A 25,126-nucleotide genomic window follows, 5' to 3' on the forward strand; every position below is an offset into this window, starting at 1 on the left:
TACCAATGACGATGCTCTTCTGCTAATTTATGTGTGGGAGCATCAGGAAGAGGAGGATGAGAGCGATCCAGGCCAACGTCTGTTGTTCAATTAAAATTGCCCCCTAGTATTACTGACTCTATTAAAACTGCGTTATGAACAAGGGGTAACCCAATAGGAGTCAAAAGGACCTGGGTGTCAATATGTTATGGAAAAAATGGTCCCAGACATTAATTTAACTTACGCATTAGTCAGAAAAAATCAAATCATCTCTTCACTTCAATCAATATAGTGAAGAGATGATTTGATTTTTTCTGACTAATGCGTAAGTTAAATGTCTGGGACCATTTAATCTATTAAAACCGCAGCCAGTGCCCCAGAAAGCTGTGATAAGAAGGCAGATTATTCCCTGTTAGGGGCACATAGTCTCCCCAGTATTTCTCTACTATCCAACTGCTCAATTACAACAACAAACCTCCCCTCTAGGTCCACAACCTGCCGCGTGCACCCAGATCAGGAACTCCCTGGCGAATGCCGAATAGTTGGTATAAAATACTTGACCTCTCCATCGACGTTAAAGCGCATCCCCTTCTTTTGCCATAATGTGGGTCTCTTGAAGCAGCGCAATTTGAATCCCCCTCCTAACCAAGTACGCATGTATTTTATAGCGCTACAGCATTGAATGCTTCCACGGTACATTACAAGACATGCATTTTATATCTATGGGGGGTACCAATATTACTGATTGGAACTCGCCCCAATGATTTCCCCCAGTGTGACTCGCCTGGCCCAAAATAACACCCCTTTAACTAAATTAAACCCCCAACTCCCCCTCCCCAGGTTAGGTACTCGAGAACTGGTTCCCATCCAAACATAAACTAAGCTCGCAAAGTCTTCTAGTAGTTGTGGAGGGTATGTAGCTTACCCTACTTGGCCCGGAACCCCACCAAACCGCACCCCCAATACTTTAACTAGATCAACAGCCCCGGTTCTATTGACTCAGGCCATCTGCTTTAGTGATACAGTCAGTAGTCCCCAGAGTCAGCCTCTCCAAGCCAGGGCCGCCCAGTATCTCGACAGTCTTCAAGCTTATGACCCAGGCTGCACTCATCAGGTGATGTCATCCGCCGACTGAGGCGTGACTTCTGACTGTTCCGTTTCTGAGTTGTTGTTTTCACTATACACCAACAAACAAACCTATCTTTCTACGTCAACCCCACTTTTACTCAAGGTAGGGCTAGATGCATTTTGACTATGTTCCGCGACTGCTTTGTAGTACTTTGCGCCATTCTGATTGGAGTTCATTAGGAGACGAGGTTCGAGTCACACTCTTGCTTTTGTCTGTGCTTTGTTGAGACAAATCCGGGGTGGAGTCGTGATGTTCCTGGCTGTGTCAAGTGTCCAACCCTTCCCAGGCTTTTTGTGGTGTGGTAAAAAACATTGTTCCCGCCGAATAGGCCATCCGTAGACGTGCCGGGAACAGCATTGTGTACGGGAGTTGCATTTGGCGCAGCTTCTTTTTGATGGCCAAAAACAACACTCTTTGACGTTGGACTTCTCTGGTAAAGTCTGGGGAGATCATTACTTTACTATTGTCCAGCTACAGATCTTGCTTTTGGTGGGCTTGGTGTAGAATATGATTTCTGTCCCTAAAGTGTAGGAGCCATGCCACTATTGGAAGAGGAGGGGCCCCGGGCTTAGGCAGCCTAGCCAGAACTCTATGGCCTCTTTCCAGTTCATATAAGGGGGAGAGCCCTTCTGGGTCTACTTCGGTTCTGAGCCAGTCCTCCATGAAGCGCACCATTTCCAGCCCTCTGCCCTCTCCGGCACTCCAATTATTCATAAATTATTTCTGCTTGATCTCCCCTCGCAATCTTCAGCCCGCACTTCCAGGACTTTGATCCTTGCCTCCACAGCATTGAGTGATTTTTGTAATGTAGTCACTGCCTCCGGTAGGTCGCTGAGCACTTTTTCGGTGGTCACGACCGCTCTTTAAGTTTGTGATGGTCATATTTTAGCAGGCTTAGGTCTGTGCCTATTGCGTCAATTTTTGCCTCCAGCACCTCTCTGGAGGCCGTGATAGCCTGCATAATATCTGTGAGTGCAGGACTTGTGTGAGTCTTTTCCTTCCTCCACGGTCTCTTCATCATCATCTTTCTGGGTTTCAGTGCCCCTGTGCTGAGGGCATTATAACTCTTTTTCCTCGGGACATTCCCCAGCCTTCTGCTCGATTTCTCCTTCTCCCAGCCCAGGCAACTCGCTTTGGTCAGGAGGTGTCCTTGCGGTGTTTTGTGGCTTTCAGGCTAAGCGTACTCGTTTCAGTTAAGTATCACCAACCCACGTTGCGGTCAATGTCAGTGCTTCCTCTTCGACGACCTCCAGACCACAATACCCTTTCCCTTTTCACCTATCACCTTCGAGCTTGTGCCTCCTGCTGGTGTTTCTTCGCAAGTCTCACCTGCTGTTCAATGAGTAAGGGGGATCCCCTGATAAGTCCCCTCAGAGCCCTATTCCAATTCGGTGATGGTTGCACCCACTACTCTCCTCATTTTTAATTATGCGCCATCACAGTGTCTCCCGGGTTCTGCCCGCTTCTATTGTGCCGGATCCCGAATGGCTTGTCAATCGCCGGTGACCCTGCTCGTACGTTGGTATCTTCCTGAGGAGGCCTCAGCGGGCCCTCCACCCCGCAATCTTCACTCCAAATCTAATATGAGCGCACTTCCCGGTTCACTCTGCCCCGGTGGTTGTTCTTAGTGCCCCGGGCCGCTAAATACTTTTGTAGTGCCCCTGTAGCCTCCAATTCTTAGGACGTCCTCTCCGTTTCCCAGCGGTCAGTGTCTGGAAGTCACCTCCTGTTAGGTAGGCCCGTCCCCCCGTCCTTCACCAAGTCAGGAGGTTACTCCTCTAGACAGGCTCTCGAGGGTCGCGCTGCAACTATCTCTCGGCCCCCAATCATAACTTTGAGTGTTGTAGGGAATTCAGCTCCGGGGCCCCCCTTCTGTCACCACTAGTGAACCGCTGACTGCCTCAAGGAGCCCTCGCAAATGGCTCTACATCCGACGTCTTGCAGTGTCCGGGACAGCCTCGCTACTCCATGGGTACCATTGTGTCTTCTTCGATTCTGCTCCGCGCAGAGTCAATTTTGCCAATTTTATTGCTTCCCGAGTGCAGCAGGGGCGTACTGCCCAGATCTTCATGGTCCAGAGACGTTCCGCCTTGGAGATTTATGTCAATATCTGCACCCAGAGCTCAGGATGTTTACTTATGGGGATACGACGGCAGGAGCTTCGCAGTCCGCTCCGGCTCACATTGGCACCAGGCCACGCCCCTAAAATACCATCTGATATGTGACAGTCTAATATTTTTTATTAGGGATCCCTGTCCCTTCTACTGCTACATTACCCAGGTACCTAATGATTTCCAGTTTATGCTTTTGTAATCAATATTACTCCTCTTTTACCATGTCAAACCAGTTCTGAGGATAGTGCTCCCCCACTAGGTTTGGTATCTGTCTGACTGGGAGGGCAAACACTGAGTTCTAGGTGTACCTCACCTTTGCTTATGATGGATAAGTCTCATTTGAAGTAAATTATGTTCCTGGTTACACCCAAACTGCTCTTCCTCCCAGGTGAAGATAAAACACCTCCCTCAACTCCCAGGCCATTTTCACTGCTGAAGTAGCAGTTTTCACACCTCCTCAGGGCTAAGCAATCAATGGGCTACTGCTAGAGTGCTACCTCAAATTAACCTCCAGAAGCATCATGCAGGGGAAAGATATCTTTCTAAAAGTAACTTTTCCTTAATATTTATTAAAAGCATTGTCCCAGTGCACAGAGTAAAAAAAAACAGCAGAATCAGTTGACAAAAAAGGGAGCTGCCCTTGTGAAAAGAAGCATGTTCTCTAAGTTACATAGTCTACATATCCTTTTCAAACCCCTAAAATATCAGGGAAAGGACTAAAAGGTTCCTCTATACCTTTCTAGAGGTTAAATGGGTTTGCACGTCCCCTTCTGAAAACCACAGCTTGTACTCCTAACCCCTCTTTTCCGACATCCCTAAGGCCCACAGCTTATGATGGTGCACATGTCACTGTCACCGACTTTCTATCTCCCTTTCGAGGGGTGCATGGAGACAAATGCTTTTCAACATCGTTGTCCCAATGCTCTGGTGGGTCACTTATCTTACTGACCCTCAATGGATCATCTGTGGAGTACCAAACTGCTTTCTTCAGAGACGTTAGGGTGATGTCCAGCCACTCAAGAGTTTGTTGTTTATGGAAAGTTGTCATGGAGTTCAAAGAGATACAATTGACAGTGACAAGAAAAGGGAGGTAACTGTGGGACTTGCCACATCATGTTATCCTTCCTCCAGTTCTGGAAGGCACTCAGAGGAAATTAAGGAGGCTCAAGGGAGAGTTGGAGGTTGGCAGGCAAGGTAAAGAGTGATTTTAACTTTCACCTAGAATCGAATAATAATACGGATACTGCCATATTGCTGGATAATCTTGCAACATATGGTCCAATGCAAATTGCCTCCCAATTTACTCACATGGCAAGTCATATTTTGGATGGCATCTTCACAAGTAATCCCAGAATCCCACTGGATAAAATTCTCCCATTACCTTGGTCAGATCATAAAGCTATCCACTTTCAAGTTCCAATTACACTGAGTAACACGTTCCATCTAAACAGAACAGCACTCGTTAAATTGCGCCCCTGGCACACAATTCAGAAAATAGAGCTAGAACAGGCTCTTGATAGACACCCGCCCACGCAGCCCTTAGATAAATGGAATAGATCAGCAGTAATTCAGTTGGCCCCGGAGAGAACAACAAAACTGAGAAGAAGCCAAGGGTCAGCTCCCTGGTATAGAGCCGATCTGAAAATCATTAAGTCCAAATGTAGACGAGCTGAGCGATCATGGAGGGTCGACTGTAGCAGGGATCGCAAAAAGTCCTACAACTTAGTCCTACAGGAATACAAGGAAGCAATTAAAACAGGAGAAACCGACTACTTCACAGATAAAATTGGTGCAGCAAAAGATTCCTCTAAAGAGCTTTTCAAGACTGTCAAGGTGTTATCTACACGGCAGCAAGACAACCGCTTTACTCCGGATCAAAATTTTTGCAACAAGATTGCAAACTTCTTTCAAACTAAAGTTCAATCAATTTATGATGATCTCCTCAAAACAGTACATACCCCAACTGTAAATAGTCATCTAATCATCGATTGACTAGGTTCTTGGCACTAACTACAGAGAGTGTAAATAACCTGTTACTTCTGATAAAGTCTGGCTCCCCAAATGATCCATGTCGTCCTGCCACTTTACATATGGTTTCAGACAAGATCAATGCACAGCTAGCTCCACTCTTAAATGAGGGAATTAATTCAGGGACCTTCCCTTTGCCCGGGAAAAAGGTGTGCATCAGGCCAATTCTGAAGAAACCCGCCTTGGACCCCACTGAGGTAAAGAATTATCGTCCAATATCATGTTTACCAATAACAGCCAAAATCTCAGAAAAATCGGTAAACTCTGAGCTTGTCCACTACCTCGATTCCAATAACCTCCTACACCACACCCAACATGGCTTTAGACCACGCCACTCCACTGAGTCTGCCCTGATTATGACCGCGGAGGAGATTCTTAAACGACTGTATGGGGGGTGGGAAGAGCCATCCTTATCCTACTTGACCTATCAGCAGCATTTGACACCATTAATCATACGGTGTTAGGGCGGCAGCTGGAGGCAATAGGAATTAAAGAGACAGCTCTAATCCTACTCTCTTCCTTCCTAGAAGCCAGAGAGCAGAGGGTGTGTTGGGACAATCTCAATTCTGAGAAATTCCACCTCCTATGTGGGGTGCCACAAGGTTCGGCTTTATCACCAATCTTGTTTAATATCTACTTCACCACTTTGGCCAAGCTAATCAGACAGCACGGTTTAACGTTAGTCTCATACACTGACAATACCCAGATAGTCATATCTATAGCACAGAGGGCTGAAATCACAGCTGTTAGCTTCCACAACTGCCTGAAGAATGTCATGAGCTGAATGAATCAAAACTTCATTACGCTCAATACGGATAAAACTGAAGTCATGGAGTTTGGGAAGGGTCCACTCTTATGGAATCCAGCATGGTGGCCAACTGAGGCACGTAACTGTCCTCATCTGTCTACCAAGGCGAGGAACTCGGGAGTGATTGTTGATCACCAACTACACTTTGCACGACAGATCAATCGTTTGACATCCCCCTGCTTTTTTCTACTAAAGACTGTACGCAAGATCCTGCTGTTTATCTCCTTAGAGCTTAGGATGACAGTAATTAGTGCGCTAATCCTTTCGAAAATGCATTACGAAAAGGCTTTGCTCTTGGGCACTGATAAGTATCAGTTGCCAAGCTGCAGTCAGTGCAAAACACAGCAGCCTGACTACTACTTAACATCCCTCAAGTATCACTCTACTTCTGCTGGCATCAGGCTACTCCACTGGCTCCTGATACAGCAATGTATAGAATTCAAGGTTCCATGCCTGCTGCAGAAGGCATTGTATGGTGGGAGAGCCTTGGCCATTCAGAGTCTATTTCTATGGTACTCCCAGATACGGAATCTCAGATCAGTCAACACATGACTGGTCCAGCTTCCGGCTAGATGGGATAGGCAGGAGCCTATCCCATCTAGCCGCCAGACTATGGAATAGGCGGCCGACCACCATCAGGTTGCAACCAAATAGGCTCCAGTTTAGGAAAATGATAAAGACTTGGCTATTTCTCCCCAAATAAGACTCATGGTTTCGCCAAACAGCACTTGTAACACTCCTTAGAGCCAAGACGCCTCGGCATACGCGCACTTTATAAATGTTTACTTACTAAGAGTTGCAGATAGTGTCCACCCACCACTGATCTATTCAAGCAAAGAACACAATCATGGCTCAGGCACTGAAGGTAGTGATTCCTCCCTAGCCTTCACCTTTTCCCACAATGTCACAGGCTGGGGTGGAAATGAGTAAACTCAGTAATACTCCTCCATCCTATGACAATGTGGAAAATGGTGAAGTGGGAAGAAGGATTGAGACCACGACCTTGCTTCCTGCTTAAGGCCGGACTAATGTTTTGGGCCATGGTGGTTTACATTTTTTATACACATTTGAGGGATGTACAGCTGCCCAACTATTATCAATACACATTCACAATAAACACCTCTGCTCTGCTTTTGGACATAGCCCTTCAAGTATAGTCTACATATCTAGAGGGACCTAGAGCTGCTCAAGTATTACCACCACACATGACTAATAGACCTTTCTGCTTTGGTACCATGAAAGAGGCTAAGGGGATAAGGCAGACAGTGGCAACATTCTGCTTTACCTGTTACTAAACTGGCTGATGTAACCCAAACACCCATACAGAGGAGCCACTACTGCTGAGGAGTAAGACAAATCTATCAATTCAATTAGCCCAACCCTTATGACAGAGGTCTGCCAATAGAAAGCAGGCTTTGGGGTTGCCTATATGGGCTTCGTGAATCGGTGTGCCACATTCACAATTTAAAGAAATTGAATGTAGGCAGAATGCTTGATAAAGACTATTTTATTTCCATTTCCCATTTGCATGCCAACGTCTAAAGTTTCATAACATGTTAAATTACTCTGAAAGAAAAACCTTATTCTCAGGCAGGTTCTACTCTTAAAGGGGTCCAGAGTGCTCATTGTTAAATATCTGAATACCTAGAAAGCAATGTCCTCATTTAATCTTAAAGTGTGCCCCTAGGAAATGCTGTAGGGTAGTGGAATGTCAGTGTGCACCAAGGCTAATATTATCATGGATCATCCTATACAAGAAGAATTGCATGTTGTGATTTCTTAATCAAGCTCTGGTTTGTGTAATCTGAAAAACCTAAACTCACCATATTTGCTGGTAATTTCTCCATCTGCACACCGAACACATATATGGCAGCAAACTTGTTTTCCTTCCTGAGAGGTTTTCCAATATCCAGGTGGACAGCTGTCAGAGCACACAGAGCGAGGAGTCTGGAGAAAAAAGATCAGCAAGGAGAGTGTTTTTAAGCTGTATATTAATATTCACTTTTGCCCCAAATAAATCTAAATCCTGGTTTTTATCATGTGATGGTGTGATCTCAATGTTGGCAAGTTATTAATTAAAGAAAAGGACAACAACATATTTGTAATGATAAGAAATCAATGGATTTGGTTCTACAGTTGACAGGTTACACACTACAATCTTTACTTCACAATATATAGAAAATGGTCCATTGATCCAGATCCATTATCTCACATGATGTAGGGTCCAATTCACAGAACTAACTTAAGACAAAATCCTCAATTTACTACCATTTTGGTATTCACGGAAGGCACTTACTCATTTGGTATTCGCAAAAAGGCACTTACTCATTGATGAGTAAGTGCCTTCGGTAAATACCAAAATGAGTAAGTGCACTTACTCATTTTGGTATTCACAGAAGGTAGTTACTCATTGATGAGTAAGTGCCTTCTATGAATACCAAAATGAGTAAGTGCCTTCTGTGAAACAGAATGGCTCATGATTCCATCTGGGAGATTGTGATGGTAGAATTGCCTGAGGAGCAGGAGGGGAACTCTCAGTTGGAATCAGAAGTCAAGGTGCAATGGTTGACAGAAGTGGCCACAGGAGTCCATAAAACATTTCTAGCAAGTGACTGTGACATTGACATATTGAAAGTGTTAGTCATGAGGAAAAATCCCTACAGATAAAATGAATGTTGATGGTTGTTTAATCATATTGGTTTGCCAGGTTTACTGTTGTAGGGGTTATAAATCAGGCATGCAAAGAACTCCAGACATATACCAAGAGGAACAGGGCTAAAGGAGAATGTTCACTTGACATGGTGATTTTGATAACCTACCTACAGTGCAAAATGCATCACCTCCTATCCCACCTACGCAACAGGCAAAAACAATAGTACAGAGGTAGTTGTAGAACCCTCACTTGCTCATTTGGCAGGATAGCACCTTGATGCATGGCAAACATGCAAATACTGCCAGAAACTCTCCCTAAGTGTGTTGTATTACTGGAAGAGAGTAATTATATAGATAGCATTTTCTAGCAGACCTTTCAAAAAAATAGTGGATGTATGGTGATCATTGGCCAGGATGCTATGGTGGAGAAACTATGGATACACAGTTCGAAGCAGCAGTTCATTTGGCATCACTGAGATTGCATATAAATGGGATTCAAATTGTAGATATTTCTTCATTGTATAATATATAGTTTGAGATGGCTGATTTTTAGAAAAGAAACTTGTTTAATATAAAGATATAACTAAAACAAAAAATAAATATTAACACCCCTAAAAAAAACATAAAAAGGGAATGGGATGACTGATTTCAAGAAAAGAAACTGGTTTATATAAAGATAGAATAAGTGTTAGCTACTTAAGTGGAAGGCACAATACATTCTGCAAGCCCACTGGTAGCATTTAATGTACAGGCCCTGGGTATATGGTATACAAATCTACAAGGGACTTATAAATAAATTGAATATGCCAATTAGGTGTATGCCAATCAAACCATGTTTTAGGGGAGTGAGCATAAGCACTTTAGCAAAGGTTAGCAGGGCCATCAAAAGAAATGATCCAACAAAAATTTGAGGTAGTAAACGAATCACTGACAAAATATCGACGTTGAAAATATCGACCTACAGGAATATCAATGCAGAAATATCGAAGGCAAGAATATCGACATCCTATCTACAACATGGTAAGTAAAAAAATATCGAAAAAAATATAGATGTTAAAAATATCGATGTTAAAAATATTGTTTTTTTTTCTGTAAAAATATGAATGTAAAATAAAGTAAATAACACTAATAAATAAAATAAACAGTTAAAAATATCTAATAATGTTTAAGATTAATAAATATTACATATATAATAATACATTAATTAAACATATACAGAAAATATATAATATATACGCACTTAACAATAAGTTGTAATAATTATTTAAATAGTTTATAAATTAATAAAAAATATTATAAATTACAAATACATTTACAAACATAAAACATAAACATAAATAAAAAGTAAAGAATTATGTTTAATAAATTTAAAAAAATATATACCTTTAATATTTTTTAAATTAATTATATACTACATTATCTAAATGTATAAAAAAAATTAAATAAATAAAAATACCATTCAAAATCTATAAGTAAAAAAAATACATTAATAAAAATGTTGGATAGCATAGAACTTAAAATTACCATTCCCGCTACAGAGAGCACAATAGTAGAGAAACCGTTGTAGAAGCGTAGAGGTCAAAATTACTATTCCAACTCCAGAGAGTGCAACAGTAGGGAAAACGTTGGATAGCATAGGGGTAAAAATTACTATTCCAACTCCAGAGAGTGCAACAGTAGGGAAAACATTGGATAGCGTAGTGGTAAAAATTACTATTCCAACTCCAGAGACTGCAACAGTAGGGAAAGCGTTGGATAGTGTAGGGGTAAAAATTACTATTCCCACTCCAGAGTGTGCAACAGTAGAGAAATGGTTGGATAGCGTAGGGGTAAAAATTACTATTTCAACTCCAGAGAGTGCAACAGTAGGGAAAGCATTGGATAGCGTAGGGGTAAAAATTACTATTCCAACTCCAGAGAGTGCAACAGTAGGGAAAGCGTTGGATAGCGTAGGGGTAAAAATTACTATTCCCACTCCAAACAGTGCAACAGTAGGGAAAACATTGGATAGCGTAGGGGTAAAAATTACTATTCCAACTCCAGAGAGTGCAACAGTAGAGAAAACGTTGGATAGCGTAGGGGTAAAAATGACTATTCCAACTCCAAACAGTGCAACAGTAGGGAAAACATTGGATAGCATAGGGGTAAAAATTACTATTCCAACTCCAGAGAGTACAACAGTAGGGAAAGTGTTGGATAGCGGGTGGGTAAAAATTACTATTCCCACTCCAGTGAGTGCAACAGTAGGGAAAACATTGGATAGCGTACGGGTAAAAATTACTATTCCCACTCCAGAGAGTGCAACAGTAGAGAAAACGTTGGATAGCGTAGGGGTAAAACTTACTATTCCCACTCCAGAAAGTGCAACAGTAGGGAAAACGTTGGATAGCGTAGAGGTAAAAATTACTATTCCAACTCCAGAGAGTGCAACAGTAGGGAAAGCATTGGATAGCGTAGGGGTACAAATTACTATTCCCACTCCAGAGAGTGCAACAGTAGGGAAAGCATTGGATAGCGTAGAAGTTAAATATAACATATTTATAAATAATTGTTGTAAATAAAATAATAAAAAAATTATTTTTTAAATTACTCTACATCATTTGCAAATACCCATTAATAATTACTAAAAACATAATTACAATTAAATAATTAATTAACAATAAATTAACAATAAATACCAATAACTATTATTTAAGAAATATAAATTAACAACTAATAAATATTGAACACTAAAATATTTTTCACAACAACACATATTAATAATTAGAAATTGATTAACAATTAAAAAATGGTAAACAAACATTTTTTTTGTAATGAAAAATTATTCACAAATTAATAAAATGAATTTCCATCTAATAAAAAGTAATTAACAATTAAAAATATCAATTACCAATTTAAAACAATTAATTACCAATTAAAATGTAATTACCAATTTAAAATGGTAATTACCAATTACAAACCTTAATTACCAATTAAAAAATAAATGGGCAATTAAAAAATTTAATTACCAATAGCAAACCTTAATTACCAATTAAAAAAATTAATTAGCAATTAAAATAATTAATTACCAATTATTATTTAATTATGAACAAAATAATTATCAATATCAAATAAAAAGAAATAATTACTTAATTACAATTAAATTACTTTCCACCCAATTACCCTATAAACCCACAACACGCTACAGTACTTAAACACAAAAATTATTTAAAATTAATTTACAATTACAAAAAATTAATAATTATTTTACAATAATTAAATGACTTCCCACTCTATTCCCCTATAAACCCACAACCCACTCCAGTACTAAAACATAAAATGTAATTAAATATAACATTTTTAATATATAAAAAATAGTACACATATAATTCAAAACAAATAAAAAACTTAACAAAAAACATATAACACATACATATAAAATACATAATAAAATACATAACAACAAACAAATATCGATATTAGTAACATCAAAATTAATAACATCGATATAATTGATATCGATATTACTAACTTCGATATTACTTACATAGATATAAAAAAAATTGATATTACTTACCTTAGGGTCGATATTCTGTCCAACGATATTCTTGACCTCGATATTCTTCACCTTCGATATTAATCTTGGTCGATAATTTGGAATCGATATTTTGACTGTGCACCGTAGTAAACAAATGTTTTGGTGAAAGACCACCCTAAGGCTGACAGATCTACTATATCCCCTCACTCCGGCTGAAATTGAGGAGTACTACCCAACCTCCTGGGAGTTCTCATCACTAAGGTGGAAGAACCTTGAAAGACCATAAGCACTGGAGTGGTCCGACCCAAGTCTGTGGTCCACCGTAAAATCCATTTCCTACATGGAGATGGACCACCTCAACAATTTTGGATTCTTATCCCTTATTTGCGTAAGCCACCCAAGGGAACTGTGGTCTGTCTGAACTCAGAAATGAGTCCAAAGGAAGTATGATTTCAGCTTCTTCAGTGCCCAGATCACAGCAAAGGATTCTCATTCAATACCACTCCACCTCTGTTCCCTGGGAAGTAACCCCCTAGAGATGAAAGCTACATGTTGGCCAAGGCCCTCATCGTTGAGCTGTGATAAGACTGCCCCTATGCCATGCTCTGAGGCATCTGTCTGAACTATAAATTCTTTGGAAAAGTCAGAGGCCTCAGCATAGGGGTTGTGTGCATGGCCTGTTTGAGGGAGTCAAAGGTTTTCTGGCAAGTCTCAGTCCAGATCATCTTCCTTGGCTGTTTAGTGAAAGTCAATTCAGTCAAGGGGCCAACGATGATGCCATACCCCTTAACAAACCTCCTCTAATATCCTGTGAGGTCCTGGGAGGCCCTCAACTCAATGTGAGTTTTTGGGGGCTCCTAGACTAGAATGGTGTCTATTTTAGCCAGGAGGGGCTGCACCTTACCTCCAACAAGGTGTCCCAAATTCACCACAGACCCCTACCCATTCTGGCACTTACTGGCCTTGATAGCCAGGCCTTCATTTTGCAAGGCCTGAAGTACTTCCTGCAGGTATACAAGCTGGATCTTCCAGATGCTATGGAAGACAGCTGTGTAATCCAGATAAGCATCACTGAAGGCCTTCATACCAGTCAAAGCCAGGTTCACCAGCCTCTGGAAGGTAGAAGGTGCATTTTTCAATCCAAAGAACATCACTTTATACTGAAAGTGGGCCTCTGGGGGAGAAAAGGCTGCCCTCTCTTTAGCCCCTTCAGTTAGGGAAATCTGCCCGCCCGCCACCCTATCGGCTATCGGGACCACCCGCCTAAAGGGCGGGGGTCCCGACATTGGAATTAGGATGCGCCCGCCACAGTGGCGGGCGCAGTCCTCAATTTAACATTGTGGCGGGCGGTGCTCCCTGCACCGCCCGCCACAATGTTAACAAAAAAATGCACGCATTTAAATGACCAAAGCGGCAGGCACCGCACGGTGCCTGCCGCTTTGATCATGTAAACGCAGGGGGGTACCACAGGTACCCCCCATGTGCCACCCCCCTTGGTCTTCACTCTGGGGGCCCACAGGGGGCCCCCAGAGTGAACACCGCATGCCTTTCCGTGGCGGCATTGCCGCCATGCAAAGGCATTGTAAAATGCACATAGTAATATGGGGGGCAGTGTCTAACAGACACCGCCACCATATTACTCGTTTTCCGCCCCGGCCGCAAGGCGACCGGGGCGGACAACATTGGAAGGGCATGGACCGACTTGAATATCAGAAAGCACACAAGGGCAGAATTGTTTTCGGAGTAACACAGTTTCTCTTCGTTTCTCCGGTGGACAAGGACAGGAAGAAACTGATGATGGACAAAAGCACCTCCCATGGTTATCCTGAACACGATACCACGCATAGTTCAAAACAAACTAGTTTGGTGCCATGTAACGGCGCTCCGATACCTTCGGGTAGAGTTCCTACTATATAAAACTGCAAAAGTAAAATTAAAATAAACTAATGGGATTGTGACTGAGATGAAAAGAAGAGTTTACCTAGCTTGTACCAGCAAGTATAGTACTTCCATGGTGACTGCTAAGCGCTAGTCGGCAGACTGCTAGGGACCCTCTTGTCTGTCTACTGATGCGATGTAAAAGTGCATGTAAGTCCTTCTTACATTATTCTGACCAGTCAGGATGTTTTCAATAAAGTTTTTGTTTAAATAAAAAGTCTGTTTTTCTAAGTTTTTGTTTTATCTCTATGAGGAACAAAACGTGACTTGGCAGAATAAATCAGAACTGATTGTTCCCAAATCGCGTCACTTATTGTATTGTGTGAGGGTTCTGCTATTCGCTGGTGAGTTACTAGAAATATCCTGATAGGTGCCAGCCCCAAAGATTTGAGGGCACTAACAAGAGCGTATTTTGGCACTGCGTGCTAGCTCCTTTTGATAGGCTTATACTGTTAAGTCTATACATAAGGTTGTCATGGTGCAGTTCCTACATGTTATCGACCCTATCTTAATGAGGGGGGAGTTCACTTCCAGTCCTTTTTTTTGCTGCCAGACGGCCCGTTGTTATCATTTTTTTCCGATGTGGGTGCACCCTTGGTAGTCGCTTACCTGCCCTGTTTATTTGTTGGTTTGGGAATGCTTCCCGAGCGAGGGCTAAGCCCAGAAAAGCAGAATGAATGGAGAATTACAAAATAGCAGCATAATGTAACAGGAGGAGCTCTTACGGGTGCCAATGGCTTCATAGGGGTTATTACCATAAACATCTACGTGCAGATCCAGAAATGAAGACTCCACATTAACCGCAGTACACAAGCCTGGTCAGCTTTATGCAAGAAGCTCATTTGCCTGAACGGTGCGAAAGAGTATGCCACACCCACGTCCTGGCAAAAACCCTTTGTATTGGAGAATGCAGTAACAAAAGCACTGCAAATAAAAACAAGCGCTGAAAGACAAGTGCGGCCCCGCAATCATCTACAGCGTTTACCTTACGGGAGCGAGCAGCCGCGGGCGCGATAATTGCTAACAGATGGAGGCGCTGCTCGCTCCGGCAAGGCAAATGCTGTAAATGCACGAGGGCCCATTAGAAACAGTGTAGAACATGCACGAGTTTCCACAAAAACCCGAAGCGATTTCCAGAGGTCCCTCCTAAGCAGTGCTTGCGCGCTGCGTAGGCGAGACCAAAAAACGAGTTAAGATTAGGTTAAAAGAGTTAAAATAGTTGAAATGTGACAGAGTGTGCAAAGAGAAATATTTATACTTGCAGTAGTGAATTTATCAGCACCTAACGACTATGCCACATGGAATTCAAGAATCGGGGCACGGCGGAAACTATGGGTGGATGGGTATCATTTCTCAATATTCTATATGCCTCCAAACACTGCAGACACCCCAGATTTCTACAAAGTGGTAAAGCCAACGCTGTCTGGCTGTTTTATAGCCAGGGCAGAAGAAGAGGACATGAATGTCAGACTCATTTGTGCAGTAGCAAACAGGACACCCAAGGGAAGGGGCATTTAACCATTTATTCATGAAGACACGAAGAGGCAAGGTTCCTATTCTAAACTGGATGTACAGCTTCCTTGCCATGGTAGGTAGTATATCATCCACAAAAGGCTAAATAAAGTACTGAGATTTAATATTAAGGAAGTCAGCAGTTAGGTGACCAAGTTTAGAGTTCCCCTGTATATCAGCTAGTTTGAGCGATCTATAGGCTCTTACTAGTTCTAGACGTGAGATTGTCGAGCAAGCTGCCTCGGGGTTGCTCCATAGGTTTGGAATGCCTATTCTAAGGCATGCCTCTCTTATATGTAAAAACCATGGTAGTTTGCCCAACCAGGGAGTCCCAGAATCCCCTTTAGTTCAGACTGGTAGACTGCTAGTTCCGGGGTCGCCCACAATCTATGCCAATAGGTTAACGGTCTGAGTCCTATCTCCTCTGCAACAGGTCTAATTCCTAAATCCAGGCATCGGGGGATGAGTGGGGTGCTTGGGGGTAGGCCCAAGAGCTGTCTTATAAATTTGTTCTCAATTTTGGACAGTCCGCCAATGGGATGATGACCCCAAAGTTCAGCCCCATCCATTACAACGCTCCTGGCTTGTACTTTGTATATCCCAGCCACAGGAACGGGTCGTATCTTGGAGGAGTTCCTATAGGTTTCTGTGATTCCCCCTACCGTCTGGGCTAGCTTCAAGCTTGCTTTGGCTAGCTGCGGGCCCCATTCAAATGTTTCAGACAGTGTGACACCAAGATATTCAAAAACCGTCACCCTCTCCAGCAAGGTGCCGTTTAAAGAGGGATTTGGACAGGATGATTTGGCTGGGTTAAAGACCATAAATTTGGTCTTTGATGTATTGTTTCCCAGCCCCCTGTTTTTACAGAATGTTGCAAAACTATCAAGAACCCTCTGAATGCCCATAAGTGACTTAGATAACAGTAAGGTGTCATCCGCAAACACCATTGCTGGCCCCTTACTATGCTCCAGCTTTGGGGCATCGTTTTCCTCCACCTCATTTAGGGGTCGATTACGATGGCGGACGGAAGGACGACCGCCGGCCTAGAGTAGGCAGAAAATGCTTTTTTTCCGTCCGCTTGCCGCGGGCACTCCGTCCGCCATATTAGGATGGGAAACACTGTCAAAATACCGTACGCGGCGGAAGAGCACGCACCGCCGCGGAAGTACACCCGACCCCGCGGCGGACGTAACCAATCCAGAGACACCGCCGTACAGAATGACGTCTCCGACCGTCCTCTAAATCACGATGGCGGAAAACACACATCAAATCGCTGCGGAAAAACAACCTGCCTGAACACGGCGGATTCACCACAGCGGAGATACAACACATTGCAGAGATACCCACCACAAACAGATCGCCGTCATGGATCCAGCGCTACACGCATTTCCGATACTCTTCGTGCAGCACCACCTGCAAGTCATGGCCCATCGGCGACGAGGACGCAGGTACGCCAATACACCAATTGCTGTCGGAAGGGGAATACCTCCCTGGGCTGTGACGTAGGGAGTGGGAGTGTTATGTTTGATAAACTGCATGTACGATCACAGCAATATAGCAACAATTTAAGTACACAACCAGGAATGACAACGACAAACCACGACACATGATTGCCTTGCTTTATTAAACAGATTAGGGGTATAATCGTACACTACCCAAGAGCATGGCCACTGGGTACAACAGGGCAGGTACAACTGATACACCACATGAGGGCACAAAGCAGTATCAGAACAGCAACAGGGCAGTGTTTGCAACAGAGCAGGTACATCAGAGCCAGCACATGAGGGCACAATGCAGTATCAGAACAGCAACAGGGCAGTGTTTACAACAGAGCAGGTACATCAGAGCCAGCACATGAGGGCACAATGCATTATCAGAACAGCAACAGGGCAGTGTTTACAACAGAGCAGGTACATCAGAGCCAGCACATGAGGGCACAATGCAGTATCAGAACAGCAACAGGGCAGTGTTTACAACAGAGCAGGTACCTCAGAGGCAGCACGCGAGAGGGGCAATGTGCATCAACAGTCCATGGCACAGAACAGGTACATCTGAAGCAGCACATGAGAGGGGCAAAGTGCATCAACAGTCCATGGCACAGAACAGGTACATCTTGTGGAAAAGTAAATTTTGCCATGTTCTGTGTCCCTACGTGTTCCCCATGTTATGTTGTATGTGCATGATTAATATGCATATGTATTCCCCATGATCGATTAAAAACGCAATTACAGTTGTGTCCATCTCTAGTATGCCAGTTTCCAGTTCTCGTGAAAGCTACGATTATTAGGCCTATGTAAAGCTACGTTGCCACGTTTCTCAGTGTGCACGTTATTTCATTGTAAAGTCCCCGTTTCTAGGCCTCAAAAGGGCCCGGACTCAGATTCAGCTCCTGTCTCCTGAACCCTCGCTGAGGAGCGATACAGCCCCCACCTGTATCCCTGACCCTTCACTTACTTCCTGCCTCACAGTGCCCGGCTCGGCCTGGCTCTGCCTCCAGTCTGCCAAGAGTATGTTATGATTCTAGTTATCAGTCCAGCCCTCCTTCTCTGCATTCCTAAGCTACTGAATCGCATCAATAGTTTCAGTCATCGTCTAGCCTTTACGTCTCCATGTAAGAGAAATACTGTATTTATGGTCATTTAATATTCCTCAACACGCACTACATGTAGAATAATGCATGCACCAGTCTTAGAGTCTGTTAGCCTTTACCCTGATAACTTTTGGATTCTATCAATATGTTCTCTAAACATCAGATACTAGATAGTGTTTAGGTACATGTCGCTCTGACTCTCCAGACTTCAGTCTCTGCTCCTAGCGCAGAAGTCATAGCCCCCAGCTTCTCCTAGTAACACGTCATTGTCAGTTTGCGCGCACCACTAGGTTAGAGGTCCCGGCTCCTTAGGTAGCCCCCTCCATGTTTCCGCCCCATTTATGACATATTCCGTTACGTTTACATCACATGTCTATGTATACGCCCTGTTCACGCCTCTTGTTACACCTACTTTCTGCCTTATCTCTCGCGACTGTTACAGGCCCCACCCACTGTTACGCCTACTGTATGTACTGTAATGCAATTGTTTTAACTATATATACTTGTGTACTGTTATTAAAAGTTAGCGCGCTCATTCCAGATCCTGCCCGGCAGCTGCCGGGCCCTGCCATCCTATGCCCGTGCAGGTTGTCCTGTTCCTGTCCTTTATGCTGTATTAAACCTGCAAACTCCTACTACCTCGAATCTTGACTCTTATTTATTGAGCTATCTGTTATTGTTATATCTAGTCAAAAATAGAGGTATTATTTATTTATTTACCACATAATGGCGCCCGAATAGGGACTTGCCCTTTCCCCACGCGCCGGTGAAGCCACGCAAGCCCCCTGATCCTCTGCAGCCGTGACGGAACCATACCGTGCACGTGCAGATTTTTCTGCTTCAAGTATCCCTCAGGCCCACGGAGGAGACGGAGGTTGCGGTCCAGCATCCAGACGAGGCGGTGGAGGAACGCGGCGAGTCCCGACCAGAGCCCAAGCCGAGAGTCCAAGGTCCGAGGTATCCGGAGGCCCACCCGTAACAGAAGTCCGAAGTCCGTCCGTCGTCGTAGCAGTCCAGTCCAGTCCGAGGCCTTCCGTTCTTGCTGCCCGGTGAGTACCGTTGCTGGGGTAGTATCTAGACAGGGTCAATTGCATTGTCTCTGGTCCGTGGGTTTGGGTACACAGATCCAACACGAAGTGTCCACTTAGGTGGATGCGGGTCCTGACGTGTCTCTTTATGAGACCGGTAAGTTTCGTACTGTTTCAGTAGTGCATCTAGTTTCTGTTCTAGTCCGTTCTGTTCTCGAGAAATTCATGTATTCTGTTTTCAGTATTCCAGGTAGTATTTTGTCAAAACTGTTATTTTAAATGTCATTCATGTATTTCAATGTCGTGGTATGAAAGTGGTGTAATTATTGTGTTCATTGTGTATTGTATTGCGTCTAGACTACAGTTCAGTCATGCCGCTGTTTTCCAAATTACGTCAGTTAAAAACTAGGAAAGGTCTGTTAGAAGAAGCAGTTCCTGTCCCGCCTAGGGACAGTCCAGGTCATTTTATGTATCAAAAGCATGGCATAAGTGCCATATTGTATCTAGATTTGTGGGTGGAGTACACCAAACAGTTAGAAGAAAAGTATAGATGGCCCGTATCGGGTACATGGGATGCCGAGTGCATCATGCGAGTAGAAGAAGCATTATGGAAAAAGAAAGCCAGACAGTCACAGAAAGATGCCATCGAGTTATGGCGCAAAGAATCTCATAAAAGAACCGAAAAAGAAATCAGAAAGTCAGAATTAAGTAGAGAATCCTTAGAAAAAGCCCAAGAAAGGGAACTAATCGAAATAGGTGAACGAGTTAAAACCGAACAGTCAGACAGACAGAGGAATGCCCTCATTAAGGGTATGTATCCTCTTCTTGCCGAGGGCTTGCCAAAAGCAACCCCGGAAGCATCCAGTAATTTTCCGCCACCTTTAGTTCCGACCAACCTGCGTCACAAACCGACCGCAGCTGATATTTTTCTCTCGTCCTATTTGGACGACACAGTCCCAGAATATGCAAATCCTGTTCCACCAGCTCCTGTAAATAATGTAATTCATGGTCCTCCAGCCACCGGGGCACCTGTTACAACACCTGTTACGGTACCCCCGGTCCAGCCCATAGTACAAATTCCCGCCACGTCAGTCACTCTGCCAGCACGAAGAGTATCAGTCGACGATTCCAGTTTAGGGGCCGCGGGAGGAGGTCCTCCTGGTACCCCGCCGCCAAATAGACGTTTAGGAGCAGTCGAGTTACATGAACGTGCGTTACAGCGTACGCCCAAATATAAGTCCATTGCAGAAATCAGGCGACTTCTTACTGAATGCTGTTATGATCCAGTCCCAGGCGAGGATAGTATGGTTATATATTCCGTACGTATAAGGCAGGTGTCCGAGTATTTGGTCACCCTACCGAATATGAAAGAAGATCTAGACAGAATGTATTGTTTCATTCGTACAGGACAAGATCCAGAAAGTATTGCTGAAGTCATGTCTCTCAGGAAAGCTGAGATCCAGTTCATGTTATTAAAGTTTCTGATCAATTGTTTAATTAGGGAACAAGATTCCCCGACTAAAGATCCGAACGAAATGAAAATTCTGACAAAGTGGAGTGATAATATAGCCGAGGGTAAGCACAAGACACTCAATAGTATAGAGAGTATGTACAAGAAAATACGTAAAGAAATAATAAGGTTACACGAACAACGCAAAGAAGCACAAGTAAGCGAGAAAGAAAATGACTCTTCTACTGAAGAGGTAGACGACGAGAATCCCGCCAGAATAGCGTATGTGGGTAAATCTAGAATTCCAGACCGACATTTACGCCTAGAACACAAGAAAGTCTTCCATCTTCCAGCACCGGAACAAGGTTCTCTGGAACAAGTATTTCAAGCTACAGATCAAATTCTGAAATCACGAATCGGTTATAGTGAATTAAGTACTATGCATGAACAAGAACTAGCCCGATCAGCAGTCCGATGGATTACTGATTCTACCACTTTTCCAGACGAAATAGTGGCACAAATGTTTCTGAAATTGCCCCCAGCCGAGCAGCGACTGGTGGGTATGTATATGATCCAACACCTCATTACACTGTATGAGGGTCAACATTCTGATCCAGGTCCGTTACATGATGTCCTGAACGAGTTACTCCAGTATAGATGGAAAGGTTTAGGTACCGATTTAATTAGTGTCATTCTAGAACAGCGCCACAAATATAGAAAGTTTTTAAATCCGCATTTTGTTCATGTCTCACCTCCAGAAAGTAAACCGTTTTACATAGACAGACAGCATCCGTTACGAGAAGTACACCCAGTTAGGACACCAGATGGTGAAATGCAACGAGTATTTGTTTACACCCCAGTTACAAAGATGGAACTCTTAGAGATGAAGAAATTAATTCCCTGTCACGACAAAGATCCAGCAGGGTTCCACCGAGAATTAAAAGACATGCTCCGTATGGGAGAATACACGTATCCAGATATTATTAAAATGTTAAAAGTCCTGTTGCCCGCAGGGGTATACGAGAAACTCAAGGAAAAAGATTGGGAGGTGGGAGAGAAAAAGATCGATTGGACAGCTCTAGAAGCTGAAGATAAGATACGAGTACCAGGTACCGGTCTTGGAGACAAATGTAAAGAACTACCAGAATTATTGATACAAGTTTTGCCTAGATTATTAGCCACTAAAAAGGAAGACTGGGATGCAATCTCAGCCTGTAAACAGAAACAAGACGAAGATACTAGTGATTTTTATTCTAGATTTGAGAAATGTTTTAGCATCAACAGTGGTTTGAAGACGAGTAGTGAGTCATACCCTCATCTTTTTGTTACTAAATTAGTCGAGAATTCAAGTCCACAAGTTAAGAATAGAGTTTTGAAAGTCGAAAGTACATGGCAAGCTAGTACCCCGTCCCAGATGTTACAGATGCTCCAGTATCACCAGAATAGAATCAGAGAAGAGCAAGAACACGAGAGAAGACGTATGAAAGACACGAAAATGAAAGTACTAGTTGCACAATCTGTTCCTCAAGACAGTCAGAAGAGGGGTCCGCATCAAGCCAGTCATCCTGCAGCTCCCGTTAAAGGGACATGCAATTATTGTAAACAGCCAGGTCATTTTATAAACGAGTGTGCAGTTCTGAAACACAATATAGCCACTGGTAAAACTAAAGAAAGACCACGTCCGCCTAGACAAGAACAAGTTTCACAGACTTCTCAGCCACAGAATGCACAACAGACAGTTCCAGCACCGCAGCCTATTGCTGCAGCGCAGCATGTTACACAGCAAATGTACCAGTATGCACAGACAGAGTATCCAGAGTATCAAGCGTATTCATGAAACAGCCTAGAGAGGGAGGTAGGCTTGCCTCTCATCGAGATTCCTGTAGATCAAGAAGGTCCCTATGTACATAGTCAAGTATTAGGGAAAGACAGAAAGTTTCTGATTGATACAGGGGCAAGTAGGACTACTATAAGTCACGACGAGGTTCCAGGGGCTCCGCTCTCAGGCTCTAGAAATGTTTCCCTTGGATTTTCAGGAAAGCCTATTGTAAACGAGATATCAAAGCCAGTTACTCTGGAAGTAGGTCCATTGTCCCAAACTACTGATCTATTGCTTACGAAGTCATGTCCAGAAAATGTGTTAGGCATTAAGACACTGAAAGAATTAGGTGCAGTTATTTGCTGTTCCCCAGAGGGGATACGTTTGTTTTACGTGACTTCAAGGGTCACTATGTTTTACGAGATTTTGATCCGAGATTGTCTAATGTTCCGCAGCATCTATGGGCACAAGGTCCAACTGATGTTGGTTTTATGCGAATCACACCCCATCGTGTGACTCTCAAGCAAGGTATAGTCCTGCCAAGAATCAGACAGTACAGATTGCCACCTGAGGCTGTAGCAGCCTTATCCAAAATTATTGACGAGCTTATGGCTCAAGGAGTAGTTGTAGAAACTGACTCCAATGTATGTAATTCTCCTATCATTCCAGTCATGAAACGTACTGATCCAAATGCACCCCCAGTATATCGATTAGTGATTGACCTTCGAGAACTCAATAAATGTATCATTCCCCAGTACCCAGTTGTTCCAGATATCTCATCTCTATTGACAGCCATTGATTCTGAGGCTACATTTTTCACAGTCATAGACCTCAAAAACGCATTTTTCAGTGTCCCCATTCATCCAGACAGCCAGTACCTTTTCGGATTCTGTTTAAATGGAAGGAGCTATAAATTCACACGAGCTCCTCAAGGTTTCACAGAAAGTCCTAGCATTTACAGTCAAGCACTTAAGAGACAACTAGACAACATTCACATGCCAACTGACACTGCCCTGCTCCAGTATGTCGATGATCTACTGATCACAGCCCGTTCTGAACGTGCTTGCGAGCGAGCATCACTTACAGTCCTGTATTTCCTAGCCGAGATGGGGCACAAGGTGTCTCCTTCGAAGCTTCAATTCTGTGTCCAGCAAGTGATCTACTTAGGCCACTTGCTGTCCAAGTGGGGTAGGCAGTTGACACCTGACCGTATCCAGTTAATAGCGAGTCTTCCTCAGCCCAAGACCCAGAAGGAGGTACGTGCTTTTATCGGCCTTACTTCTTATTGCAGACAATGGATTCCTCAGTATGCATTTCTAGCCAAACCACTGATACAGTTAACGGCACAGGAGGCAGCCGTATCGACTGTCCTCCCTTGGACATCTGAACATACACTTAGTTTCAATGAGTTAAAGAAAGCTTTATGCCAAGCACCTGTTCTAGCTACACCGAACTACAGTAAGCCTTTTACACTTTTTGTCACAGAACGTAATGGTACAGCATTATCTGTTCTCACACAAGATCAAGCCGGACAGTACAAGCCCTGTGCTTATTTTTCGAGCACACTAGATCCAGTAGCCCAGGCTCTGCCTGCGTGCCTCAAGTCAGTTGCAGCCACAGCACTAGCTATCAGACAAAGTTATTCCATAGTATTGGGACACTCCCTGACAGTACAAGTTCCACACTCTGTGGAAGTTCTTTTAAATCGAACACAGACTCAGCACTTGACTATTGCACGTTTAACAGGTTATGAACTGACACTGTTCCAGCCACACATAGAAATCAGACGCTGCAACGTTCTAAATCCTGCTACACTGTTACCATCAGTTACTTCGAATCCTGCCACACATGACTGTGTGGAAGTAGTTAACACTATGACTAAGCCAAGACAAGATCTGACAGATATTCCATTACCAGATCCCGACCTGACACTTTATGTGGATGGTTCATGTATGAGAACGAGTACAGGAGAACTAGTAGCCGCGTATGCAGTGACTACTGACACTGAAGTTATTGAAACACACCGTATTGACACCCTGTCTGCTCAAGCAGCAGAGCTAGTTGCTCTGACCCAAGCCTGCATACACGCCAAGAACCTGAAAGTTAATATTTACACAGATTCACGCTACGCATTCGGAGTTGTACACAACTTCGGAGTGCTCTGGCAGGAGAGAGGTTTCATGACTTCTCATGGAACCAAGATTCAGCATGGTCTCCTTATTCAAGCTCTGTTAGATGCAATACATTTACCGACATCTATTGCCATCATGAAATGCAAAGCACATACGAAAGTTACAGACATTATTTCTCAAGGAAATGATCTAGCAGATCGAACAGCCAAGCTTACAGCTCAGACTCCAGACATACCAGTTAACAAGACACCGACATCCACTCTAGAACAGACTACTTGTATGACAGTTAAGGACCCTACTCAGGATGTCATAGATATCCAGTTACATGCTACTCCCGAAGAAATCAAGAAATGGTCCGAACAAGGAGGGGTCCAGACAGATCAGGGATGGGTGACGAAGGGAAAGGCCACATGGTTTCTCCCCGACTCAA

The 25,126-nt window shown here is 43.5% G+C and overlaps 1 protein-coding gene across 1 annotated transcript in view; it reads right to left on the minus strand.

Annotated features, from left to right (window-relative positions):
* The window catches only part of LOC144762818 (vomeronasal type-2 receptor 26-like), a 662,664-nt gene that overhangs the window by 109,033 nt on the left and 528,505 nt on the right, over positions 1 to 25,126 (minus strand). The window contains exon 4 of the mRNA XM_078648099.1: positions 7,882 to 8,005. Within this exon, the coding sequence (XP_078504225.1) occupies positions 7,882 to 8,005 (124 nt within the window). The remainder of the gene's footprint in view (positions 1 to 7,881; positions 8,006 to 25,126) is intronic.

Source organism: Lissotriton helveticus, chromosome 6, assembly GCF_964261635.1.
Source record: "Lissotriton helveticus chromosome 6, aLisHel1.1, whole genome shotgun sequence".
NCBI classification, from domain to species: Eukaryota; Metazoa; Chordata; class Amphibia; order Caudata; family Salamandridae; genus Lissotriton; species Lissotriton helveticus.